Source organism: Parasteatoda tepidariorum, chromosome 6 (genome assembly GCF_043381705.1).
Source record: "Parasteatoda tepidariorum isolate YZ-2023 chromosome 6, CAS_Ptep_4.0, whole genome shotgun sequence".
In the NCBI taxonomy this organism is placed as follows: domain Eukaryota; kingdom Metazoa; phylum Arthropoda; class Arachnida; order Araneae; family Theridiidae; genus Parasteatoda; species Parasteatoda tepidariorum.
In genome coordinates, this window is record NC_092209.1 from 77382999 (window position 1) to 77396161 (window position 13163).

General features: G+C 28.4%; 2 protein-coding genes across 4 annotated transcripts in view; one reads left to right on the forward strand and one right to left on the reverse strand.

Moving 5' to 3' along the window:
• Positions 1–795: 795 nt before the first annotated feature.
• On the reverse strand, positions 796–7110 carry LOC107452322 (zinc finger protein 271-like). The gene has a single exon (XM_043048614.2). The coding sequence runs from the start codon at positions 5231–5233 to the stop codon at positions 3506–3508; it is 1728 nt and encodes a 575-aa protein (XP_042904548.1). The 5' UTR covers positions 5234–7110; the 3' UTR covers positions 796–3505.
• A 214-nt stretch (positions 7111–7324) lies between these two features.
• Positions 7325–13163, forward strand: part of LOC107452331 (cyclin-dependent kinase 9) — a 16287-nt gene continuing 10448 nt past the window's right edge. The window contains exons 1-3 of one of the 3 annotated variants that reach the window (XM_043048616.2): positions 7325–7355; positions 7468–7521; positions 12239–12355. In XM_043048616.2, the coding sequence (XP_042904550.1) occupies positions 7496–7521; positions 12239–12355 (143 nt within the window). In that variant the 5' untranslated portion in view covers positions 7325–7355; positions 7468–7495. The other 2 variants (XM_043048615.2, XM_071182755.1) reach the window with 2 other exon arrangements.

A 13163-nucleotide genomic window follows, 5' to 3' on the forward strand; every position in this document is an offset into this window, starting at 1 on the left:
TTTCTAAGGGGTCTCAAAAATTAGTTGAAGGACCACAATATTACTTTTTTTAAATACTGAAAGAAACAAATTTTCTCGAAAAAGGCATTTTTTTAATTTCAAATTTTCTTAATATTGTGATAAATCACACTCGTGTAAACATTGTACTACTTATCAAATTCGAAAGAACAGCTGAATTTTAATTGGTGCAATTTTTACTCCAACGGCTTAAGCCAAGCAAATGCAACGAGAATGCATATTCGCAAAGTCTCTTATAAATGATTAGTGTCAACAAGAACTAAAAGTTTATCTTTAACAAATATGTAAAGCTGTAGATGGAAGGCTACAATCTTTAAAAAAATTCTGCTAATCAGTGACTTTTAGCAAAAATCACTGATTTCACTTGTTTGTGGTCACCAAACTATTTTTTTTTTGTCACACAGTATCTTATATTTTGCTTTAATATTTAAATGCGTAAACTTTATCTTCGAAAGATAATCTTCAATTTTCTGCTTTCAAAATATTTTAGAATGTTTCTCTTGAATCATGCAGATTAATTGATTCTTTTCATTGTTAGGACTACTCTTCAGAAATTTAATTTCAAAATATATTGTTAGGGGTTCGGTAAATTTTGTGGGCCTTGGGCTTGATTTTGTCTTGATCGGTCCCTGACAATTATCTAAACTGTTTCAAAATACAACTCACACCCGTGTACAAAAGTTAGGTTATTCAACCTAATGAATTCAACTTTTCATACGTTGCACCATTTACAATAATAAATCACACCATAATAAACACATTGGTGAACAACCAGAATGCTATTTTGTGAGAATATTTTATTACACACAAACAAAAAAATTACATTATCCATATTAAAGATTACAATAAGACTGGTTGCTCATAGTAACTTTTGGTTACTATGAGCAACCAGAAAGCTATCTATTTTGTAAAAATATTTTATCACACACGCAACAAAAAATAGATTATTTAACATTAGGAACATGATTGTAAAAAAAGTTGAACATCCTTACTTTACACAAAATGTGACGATAAATCACTTCACATGAACATCAAATTAGTTTTAAAAAATAAAATGAAATAAATTTTAAGGAATGTCTTTCACAAACTTATAGAATTTCATTAAAATAAGTGCATTTTATTTTAATTGTCTATAAAAAATACAGAAATATATCTTGTACAAGATATGGAAATTGCACTAAAAATAATAATTTTTATAAAATATCTTTGACAAATTTTTTAAACATAATTTCTTTATCCATTATGTTATAATACGCAGTATAAGTATAAAATTAAATGAAGTGCATTTTATTTCAACCGTTTATAAAAAAATAAAAAATTTTATAACAAGATATTGAAGATGTGCTGAATCATTATAAAAAAAAGAACTAGAAATTAATATAACGCACTTATACATAAAGACCTCATGACAAAAAAATTTTTTAATGAACGTGCAGCTATTTCAAAATGACAAACTAAAATCATTTGCATACTTCCTTATTAAATTTAATTATTTAGTTAAATAGATTTTTAGAATTCAAAAAAATACTTATGCTTTACTAATTACGATTATTTTTTAAGAGTGAGTAATCTTGTGCATTCTTCTAATTTTTGGTTGAAAATAGTCTCAAAAACGTTTAAATGTGATTAAAAAAATTTATGATCAGTAAATATTTAAATGACTTGCCTTGAAGAACAAGAACTTGATAAAACAAAAAATTGATTTTATGAAGCAATCTATACTACTTTATACAGGGTGCGTAGCCAAATTATTTAACAAAAAATAAGCACTCAAAAAATATTTTTAAGCACATAAAAAAATATCGTAATTAGGCACATTTGGAAAGTTTCTGACAAATGATGGTTTTACCTGGTTTTAACCGTCACATAGAAAAAAAACTTTTAGCATTGTTTTAGACATTTGTCAAAAAACATGAAATTTAGAATCATGTAAAACGAATGGCATTTTCATATGCTAGGGACATGATAATACTTCAAAATAGATTGGGGGTTAAATTAATTAAGAAAATGATGAATAGAACAATGTAAACCAGAGTTCCCACCCTTTTAACAAGGCAAAAATTAAGCACTTTTAAGGACCTTTTTTTTAAACAATTAAGGACTTCTTTGAAAAATTAAGGACTTTAAAAATAGAATGATTGTTAATTATCATATATATACTACCAGTAACAGTGCCAATTATTTATATTTCATAAAAAAATCAATAAATAAAAAAATAAACAATTTTATCATAATGTAAGAACTGATATAATTGCATTCATTAACAGGGCTCGCCAAAGTACCAGGCAATTTCTGCCGGGTTGGGCTTTTTTTAAAAAACATATTCAGATCGTTAAAGGTTAACATCATCTATGAACTATGAAACTAATCCATATTAAATTTTTAATGATTTCATTGTAAAATTTTGTCCAGAAATTAAGATTTGCAATTTTTTTCATTTATATTAAAAAAAAGAAGAGTAAATAAAGAAATTTGGCAAAAACATAGAAAAATTTATTACAACAAGTTTTTATATTTCGCTACTAGACCTGCATCACATATTCATTTGTGGGCCAATCTCACTAAATATTCAGTTACGCTATAAATAATTCTTTCTTTTCTATTAATAAAATGTTTTATTCATAAAGGTATATCTTAAAATAATTAATACTAAAAAGTTGAATTAGAGTTATGCTTGAGAAGTTTTCTTAACTATGCCATGTAAAATTAAGTCCCATTTTGAGTAAAAACAGGTGATACTAATATCTAAGCACCTTAAATCATTCCACATTTTTTTTCATAAGGCTTAACTCAATACATTTTTTAAATTCATTGCAATAAATATTTTTATGAAAATTTATATAGAATAAAAATAAAATTACATTTGAAAAGATTTATAATTTTCAAACCAATTTGTTTTTTATTAGTTCTCTTTTATTAGTTTGTTTTTATAAGTTCTTATTATTAGGTTTTTATCAGTTAGTAAACATGTAAATAAAAGGGCCTAAAACAATTTTTCAAAGATATCAACGTATTCCTATGACCAGAAAGTTGATAAGGTTCCTTAATTAATAAATACTGTAAAATTATTTATATTTTAATCATTTATAGATTTTTACAAGTAATACTTCTTCGTCATCCTCTATTATTCCTAATACACTCTATTACTAACTGAATAATTGTTCCGTAGTGATGCTGAAAAATTAAGGACTTTTAAAAACCTTGCGTCAAAATTAAGTACTTTTAAGGGCCCTTATATTCCAGAATAAAATTTAAGCAGTTTTTAAGGACCGTGGGAACCCTGTAAACTGAGCCTTTTTGCATAATTCGTAATGAAAATTAACATGGTAAAGGATAAATCTCATTTTAAAAAGGGGAAAATCATTAAGCACTTTTTAAAAACACCCAATGAAAGAAGTACCTTTAAGGGCTTTTAGAAAACGAAAATAAGCACCTTTAAGCACTTTTTAAAAACGCTATGCACCCTGTTATATGTTTCATAAACCAACTAAGAATGAGGCTTCTCACCAGTATGAACACGACAGTGTCTAGTGGAAGCGATTTTTGATGAAAAACCCTTATTACATATAGTACAAGAATAAGGCTTCGCACCAGTATGAACAAAACCGTGTAGTGTCAGACTCATTTTTCCTGAAAAACTCTTATTACAAATGCTACAAGAATAAGGCTTCTCACCAGTATGAACAAGACCGTGTAGTGTCAGACTACTTTTTTGTGAAAAACTCTTATTACAAATACTACAAGAATATGGCTTCTCACCAGTATGAACACGACCGTGTCTAGTGAGAACACTTTTTACTGAAAAACCCTTATTACATATACTACAAGAATAAGGCTTCTCACCAGTATGAACAAAACCGTGCAGTGTCAGACTAATTTTTTCTGAAAAACTCTTATTACAAATGCTACAAGAATAAGGCTTCTCACCAGTATGAACACGACTGTGTCTAGTCATATTACTTTTTAGTGAAAATTTTTTATTACATATACTACAAGAATAAGGCTTCTCGCCTGCATGATCAAGACTGTGATTGGTCAGATCATTTTTTAGTGCAAAACTTTTATTACATATACTACAAGAATAAAGTTTCTGCGCAGTATGAACACATTTGTGTTTTTCCAGAGTACCTTTGTGTGAAAAACTCTTTTTACATATACTACAAGAATAAGGCCTTTCCCCAGTATGAACACGACCGTGTGTAGTGAGATAACTTCTTTCTGAAAAACTCTTATTACATATACTACAAGAATAAGGCTTCTCACCAGTATGAACACGACAGTGCTTTTTCAGATTACCTTTTAGTGAAAAACTCTTATTACATATACTACAAGAATAAGGCTTCTCACCAGCATGAACACAACTGTGCAGTGTCAGACAACTTTTTTGTGAAAAACTCTTGTTACACATACTACAAGAATAAGGCTTCTCACCAGTATGAACACCACCGTGTCTAGTGAGATGACTTTCTCGTGAAAAACTCTTATGACATATATCACAAGAATAAGGCTTCTCACCAGTATGAACACGACTGTGTTTAATCATACTACTTTTTTCTGAAAAACTCTTATTACATATAGTACAAGAATAAGGTTTCTCCTCAGTATGAACACATTTGTGTTTTTTCAGAATATCTTTTTGTGAAAAACTCCTTTTACATATACTACAAGAATAAGGCTTCTCCCCAGCATGAACACGACAGTGTGTAGTGAGATCACTTCTTTGTAAAAAACTCTTATTACATATACTACAAGAATAAGGCTTCTCACCAGTATGAACTCGACAGTGTCTAGGGAGATCACTTTTTCGTGAAAAACTCTTATTACATACACTACAAGAATAAGGCTTCTCACCAGTATGAACACGACCGTGTGCAGTGAGATGACTTTTTTGTGAAAAACTCTTATGACATATACTACAAGAATAAGGCTTCTTACGAATATGAACACGACCGTGTGTAGCGAGATCACTTTCTTCTGAAAAACTCTTATTACATATACTACAAGAATAAGGCATCTCACCAGTATAAACATGACTGTGCAGTCTCAGACAACTTTTTTGTGAAAAACTCCTGTTACATATACTACAAGAATAAGGCTTCTCACCAGTATGAACACGACCGTGTCTAGTGAGATTACTTTTTTGTGAAAAACTCTTATGACATATATCACAAGAATAAGGCTTCTCACCAGTATGAACACGACTGTGTTTAATCATACTACTTTTTTCTGAAAAACTCTTATTACATATAGTACAAGATTAAGGTTTCTCCCCAGAATGAACGCAACCGTGTTTATACATAAACATTCATTGAAAATATCTTATTACATATACTAAAAGAAAAGGTATTCTCGTCACTATGAAAATTACAGTGTTTATTTGGACTTTTTTTCCTGAAAACCTCTTGTCACAATAACATGAATAAGGTTTACTTACAGGACGATACCTATTCTGAATTAAATTAGGACTTTAATAACATACGATACAAAAAAGAACATGCTGTATAGTAAGTAAAATATAATACTGTAGAAACATGATCACCTTACAGCAGGCATATGACTTGTTTATAGGTGCGTCTGTGGAAGCATTAATTTAAATTATATTGAGATGAACTTTATTTCTCTTTTGTCAAACATACCATGATACAATACTAAATTAAATTATTTTACTTTATGATATTAACAGTATAATAATTATTATAAACATGAAATTATCAAATTTGATTTCATTAGCATTTTATTAGCAAAGACTCTGCAGAAATATAGTTCATTAGAAATGCAGAAAGGTAAAAAAATATTTTTTTCAGTTTCACAGACTTAAAATGTTTGAAATTATCTATAAAGATATGAAAAAAAACTTTAATTTCCAATTTTTATATCAATGTTCTATCATGCGTAAGAAAAGGTAAGTTTTATTCATTAACATAAATACGAGAAAGTCAACAAAGTTCAATTCTATTTACCAGTATTAAATTACACAAACTGAATACAGAGAATATTTTTTCATAGTGAACAGGAAAATCACAATTTAAATTTCTTGTGCATAAATATATGTTTTATCATACACATTTTATGAAAGTAACACACAGCTTAATTATCTGCAACTGTAATAAGTAATCCAAAATTTTAATCTATTTATAACTGTTTAATGACGCACAGTATGAAAAGTTCGTTGAAAGTGTTACTTAAACCAAATTATTTTTCTTCCTTGATTAATTTTTCACGAGTGCTTAATTAAATTATTTCCAAATTATGAACACAAAACAATGAAACGAAACTACTTCTTTTTTTATAATTTTTAGTACTTATGTTTTATAATAACAAAGAATAATTATGAACTACAAATAGAAACTTATCACCACAAACAATAAATTTCCATATATATTAAAATAATTTTTTGTTAGAACATCATTGAAACTATGACACACATTGCACAGATACTATTTGCTGTTAGTGGTGCTACATAGATTGAGATTGCCTTTAGTAATAATATTTCCTCTATACATGGAGAATTTTCACACACTGAATGAATAGTTTATTGATTATATAAATCGTACAGAAAAAAATATTTATGCACGCACAATATGAATTTTGTTAACTGTCAGCAAAAAGATATTTTATCATCCACATCGATTTTCCTCCCGTATAAAGGAGATAATTTATGAATTAGATCTGCATGGAAATAACCTTTTTAAAACGCTTTCTATATTGTTTCAATTACTACGAGGGTAATTCACTTTAGATGAGTGAGATTATGAATACGCAGACTTGTAAATTTGATCCAAGAAGTTGCAAATCAAAAACAATTTTTTTAAAACTTTTCTTTGCACAAATATGGTTAATTAATCTCTTCTTCTTTCTAATTATGGGGATATTATGTTTAAATACAATTATCTCGATAAAGAATTTTTCCAGAAAGAAGTATATTAGTAGAAGCTTGGAGAAGCCAAGAGTAGAAGTATACAAGTATATATTTGAGAGTTGTTTACGTTATCGGTTGCTTACTTCTACTCACCTGATCTCCAGGATCTTGGAACAGTGCTTGTTGATATTTGGTTATTAAGGAATTTTTGACTGGATGGAGTGAGCTTAGCGTTAATTTTCGTGGACCGATATTTATATGGGTATCTATCTTTTAAGGAATTGGTAACTAATTTTAAACCATAGTTTCTACTACAGAATGGCAACAAGGAGATGATAACGTCGGATCNGGATGGAGTGAGCTTAGCGTTAATTTTCGTGAAACGATACTCATAAATTGCAAGAATTAATGTAAAGGTCTTGTAGGGCAGAAATAAGCAACCAAAAGATAGGAAGTAATCAATCAATCATTGATTCATGTACAAAAACGTGCAATACCTAAGTTCAAAACATTCTTTATAATTTTTTCTTTTTAATATAATTAATTATAAATGATATTTTATATATTTAGAGTTTGATTTTATTTTCAAGGTGACATTTTCTTTGGAACAACTTCATAATGACGACTCGAGCTACGGTTGAAAAGTAAGTTCATTTATTTACTTTTCGGTTTTTATTAGTCTCCGAAATATCCCCTCTGCCTTTCTTTGTAGTCTAATAACAATATTCTATTTTTCATTTATTGAGGAAATATATCGTATAATCTTACAAATTGCCTTTTTTTTTTCACTGAAGTTAGTAATTTAGACAGAATCTGATCGTGAAATACATGTTTTGAACCGCTTTAAATATCATTATTACAGACATATCTTTGATTTTAAAAAACAATGTGTGATTAAACTAGCTGTAGGAACTAGTTTCATCGTCATAACTTTTAAATCATGCATATTTAGTAACTGTAGTTCATTATAAGGTTTGAAAGTAACTCTGTGTGGAACACTTACGATCATAGAGATTTGTCCGTACCTGTTCGCCCCAACTACAATCCTTAAAATCTGTAATTTTTTTCCCCTCCAGATTTCGAATGCCTTTGTCCGTTTGTGCCTTCGTCCATTTTTTTTTTATGCAAGTACTATTACGGTAATTTTCTCAGGACTGATTGTGATCCGGAAAAAATCCTGATTTCCGGATTTTTCGCTAACAGTGATCCGGAAGTTTCCGGAGATCGAAAGTACAGACGTTTAAAAAAATCATTGATCACTTAAGTTTCCGGGAATCAAATTTTTAAAGGTGGATCTTAAAAACGCAGTTTATTTAATTTGTTTGTAAGGGAGAGTCACAGAGATACTTCATAAGCTTATATTCATGATTAATATTCATTTTTTATCACTAAATAGTTGTTATAATCATAAACTCAAAAAAAAAAAAAGACATATTTGTAAATTTTAATTACTTCTCCAGGTCATCATAGGTATGTGTAAATGGTATAGTTATGTGTAAAATTTTAAATATATTTTTAGTAAACTAAGAAATATTGAGAAAAAGGAAAAAAAACCTTGTTTAAATTTTTTTCTAATTTTTCAATTTAAACTGTTTTTTTTTTTTTTTTTTCAAATTCAAGAAATTTTCTGGAATTTTGACTTGGGCTCACAATCACCCCTGTTTTCTCGTAAGGCAAGTTTTTTTGATTGGGCCGCAAGCAAAACAAAGTTACTGAATAGGACAAATGGAGTAAAATTTGAGGCCACTAGCTACCACACCTGTAGGTATAATATTAATATATCAGTGTTGCCAGGTGCCGATAACCGTTCACCCCCAGATGGCGTTGTAAAATCCCCTACAAATTTTTAAAAACGCCAAAATTTTTAACTTAATGTACAAGTATTAAAAAATAGTACAAAAGTTAAGTAATGTATAAATAACGTTGCTTTAATACTTTTTAATTTATTATTATCAACAAATTAATAATGTGCTGATAATTAAAAAAAATTATGAGCAATTGTACTATTAATTTACCTTTAAACTCCCTTTTGTGTTCCCAATCTTTCTTGTAATTCTATACGTACTTCTTTTTTTCTTTATCCTTGGGCATTATTTTTAAACCATGCACATTAAAAATTTCAAATAATTTTAATTGAAATTCACCAAACATACAGGTTGATCGAGCTAAGTTACTACATTCAACAAAGGGGTTAAGTCCTAAAATTAAATGTTAATCTTTTTGTTTTGGTTTATCATATTGATTTTCAAATTACCATCTCACACATTCAGTTATAAAATTTGATATTAGAACGTAACCAAAATGNCAATTTTACTGTTTATTTTCCTGTTTATTTTCCTTTACTGTTTTATTTTCCTATATACCGATAAACAAAACAGTTTTATGTCAACCTATATAGATCAGTTTTGACAAAATTTTATGTATGTTTTTTTGCCATTTCCTACTTTTGCAAAGAAAACTCTGTGGAAGGGAGGAGTTAGACTGTAACGTAACAGAGTGACAACTGAGCTAAAAGCATCAATTCCTCGAGAGGTAATGCTAAAATAATGTTGCTTGAGAGACACACACGAGAAGTGATGTTCTTTCTTTTTTTGTTGTTGAAAAAGAGAGTTTTTTTCTGAGAAGAGATATTTCGTTTGGGTAATATTTTGTGATTTTTCGTGTGAATGTTTAAATAAATTGTTTGGTACAACTCACGTCTTATTTCTGGTTGTTGTGACACAACAAAATCATGCATATTTAGTAACTGTAGTTCATTATAAGGTTTGAAAGTAACTCTGTGTGGAACACTATTACGATCATAGAGATTTGTCCGTACCTGTTCGCCCCAACTACAATTCTTAAAGGGCTAAAAGGCTTTTGTACTCGCAATAAATTTAAATATATTATGAGGTTTGATTGAAGAAGGGAGTGATTTATAGTTTACCCTTTGAGGTGATCCTAATCTGTAATTTTTTTCCCCTCCAGATTTCGAATGCCTTTGTCCGTTTGTGCGAATGTTGCAATTTTTTTTTTTATGCAAGTACTATTACGGTAATTTTCTCAGGGCTGATTGTGATCCGGAAAAATTCCGGATTTTTCGCTAACAGTGATCCAGAAGTTTCCGGAGATCGAAAGTCCAGACGTTTCAAAAAATCATTGATCACTTAAGTTTCCGGGAATCAAATTTTTAAAGGTAGATCTTAAAAACACAGTTTATTTAATTTGTTTGTAAGGGAGAGCCACAGAGATACTTCATAAGCTTATATTCATGATTAATATTCATTTTTTTATCACTAAATAGTTGTTATAATCATAAACTCAAAAAAAAAAAAGACATATTTGTAAATTTTAATTAATTCTCCAGGTCATCATAGGTATGTGTAAATGGTATAGTTATGTGTAAAATTTTAAATATATTTTTAGTAAACTAAGAAATATTGAGAAAAAGGAGAAAAAAACCTTGTTTAAATTTTTTTCTAATTTTTCAATTTAAACTGTTTTTTTTTATTTTCAAATTCAGGAAATTTTCTGGAATTTTGACTTGGGCTCACAATCACCCCTGTTTTCTCGTTAGGCAAGTTTTTTTGATTGGGCCGCAAGCAAAACAAAGTTACTGAATAGGAGAAATGGAGTAAAATTTGAGGCCACTAGCTACCACACCTGTAGGTATAATATTAATATATCAGTGTTGCCAGGTGCCGATAACCGTTCACCCCCAGATGGCGTTGTAAAATCCCCTACAAATTTTTAAAAACGCCAAAATTTTTAACTTAATGTACAAGTATTAAAAAATAGTACAAAAGTTAAGTAATGTATAAATAACGTTGCTTTAATACTTTTTAATTTATTATTATCAACAAATTAATAATGTGCTGATAATTAAAAAAAATTATGAGCAATTGTACTATTAATTTACCTTTAAACTCCCTTTTGTGTTCCCAATCTTTCTTGTAATTCTATATGTACTTCTTTTTTTCTTTATCCTTGGGCATTATTTTTAAACCATGCACATTAAAAATTTCAAATAATTTTAATTGAAATTCACCAAACATACAGGTTGATCGAGCTAAGTTACTACATTCAACAAAGGGGTTAAGTCCTAAAATTAAATGTTAATCTTTTTGTTTTGGTTTATCATATTGATTTTCAAATTACCATCTCACACATTCAGTTATAAAATTTGATATTAGAACATAACCAAAATGGAACTAGTAAAATTCTCAAATAGCCCTAAAACAAATTCCCCTGAAATACCCACTGAAGATAAAAAATCCCCCTAAATTTAGGGGGGAAACCCCTAATCTGGCAACACTGATATATATGAATGCCGTTTGCAGAAAATTTTTTATTGTTACTGAAAAAGAAAAAGTATAATCCTCTCTAAAGAAAGTTGGTCTTTTTTTTTTGAATTCCCAAGAAATGAAGCTCCACTTTTAATATGTATTTTAGTAAGTTTGATGTGTAAATATGTACTAATGTATTTAGTTGGTTTACTATGGAAACTTAGTTTTTATGAAAGTTACTATTTAGTTGCACTGACATTCATGCAACTATTTTGGTTGTCAATATTGAAATTCACATTTAAGCGATTTTAAAATAAAACATTGAAATTTGTATCTGCATGATTTAAAAATTACACATTGAGAATCATGTTCAAATAATTTTAAACAAATAAATAAAATCTTGAATTGATATTTTTATTAAAACGTTTATATATTCTGTGGATAAATGTTTCCCACATAAACTTTTTTCTTGCTCAAATATCAGCTACTTTTTCAATTATTTAAAAAGTATTTCGCACGTAACATTTTAGGATTTTGACTGTCACTTTTTTAGTGTTTTACTATGTTTTTTAGTTAGTTTTTTTTTTGTTTTTGTTTTTTGCTATGAAACAATATGGAGTTCTATTTTCTATATAGAGTTCTATTTTTACATAGCCTCGAAATGTTTTTATACTTCACATTTATAAGCTTTTATTATTCTAAAAAAAATATTTTCTCTATAAATAAAGATAATATATATGTAAATAAAAAAATATTTTTCTTGATAAAAAGCATTCATAGCTTTTTTTTCTTTTAAAACAAGAAAAAAATTATTGTTTACAATTTTATTTCATAAAAACTTAATTTTTATTATTAATATTTTGTTTTATTGTTAAAGTTTTCTGTCAGGGAATTTTATTTGTGAATTGGATCTTAGTGTATGGGTATCTCACAAAACCTTCATTTGATGCATTGTTTAAAATTTCATTTCAGATTAATGTTATCTTGTTTTTAGTCTCCACTAATCTGGATGATTAAACCACAAGTTTTAGCTGAGGAAAGTTTTAGATGTCTTCTTAAAGTTATTGTAGATTTTATTATTATTATTATTTTTAAGGAGTGAAAAGTACATGCTTGAGAAAGTGCTTGAAAAACTGGCCAATGCTGAATATCCCTTTTGTGATGAAGTTTCAAAGTATGAACGATTGGCAAAAATAGGACAAGGTACATTCGGGTAAGTATTTTTAATCGAGAAAAAAATTATAAAATAAAAAAGTGGTGTATTAAAAATTGTAAGATTTTTTTTTTTTTAATACTTGTAAATGGCGATAACTGCCAAGGAAGGATTTAGATTAGACCAGGCGAATGCGAGGAGCAAAGATTTCAGCTTAATACCTTAAATGTTTTTGTTTTTTTTTAATTTAGTGCAATTGCTCAGTATTCATTACAATGATGTTTTACTAAGGTTAAGGAATTCCTCGGTGGTTTTGATTAATAGTGGATTTTCACATCAACTTTAAAAAAGAAATGCACAAAATCTTCACCTGTGTTTATTTTGGCTCTAGTGTAGAGTCGGAACCCTTGGTTTGGCTATAATTTTTGTTGAATTTTGCCGAGATCCAATTTCTGGTTACCATGATATACTTTGCTTTCAATGGCATAATCTTCGTGTTATAGCAACTTTTGTTTACCTGGATGTGATTGGTTCTTGGATTATTTACATACATATTTGTTTCTTTGCAAATTGTCAAAAATGAGAAGGGCCTGATGATAAAATTTTAGGTTTAAGTGCAATTACCAAGCTGGAATTCGCTACACTGATATTTCTAATGGTTTGAGCAACTGTGAGTTATGTTTAAATTTTTTTTGTGTGTTTTGGATTTAATATTTTTTTGGGTTTAAATTTTCTTTTTTTTTTGTGTTAATTTGAAAGAGAGAAAACAAACATACTTGTGCATAAACTTTAACATGCCATTGTGATAATTTTTTAAATTGAAATTTTAAAATCAACTATTTCAATTTTTCATTATTTTATATATATA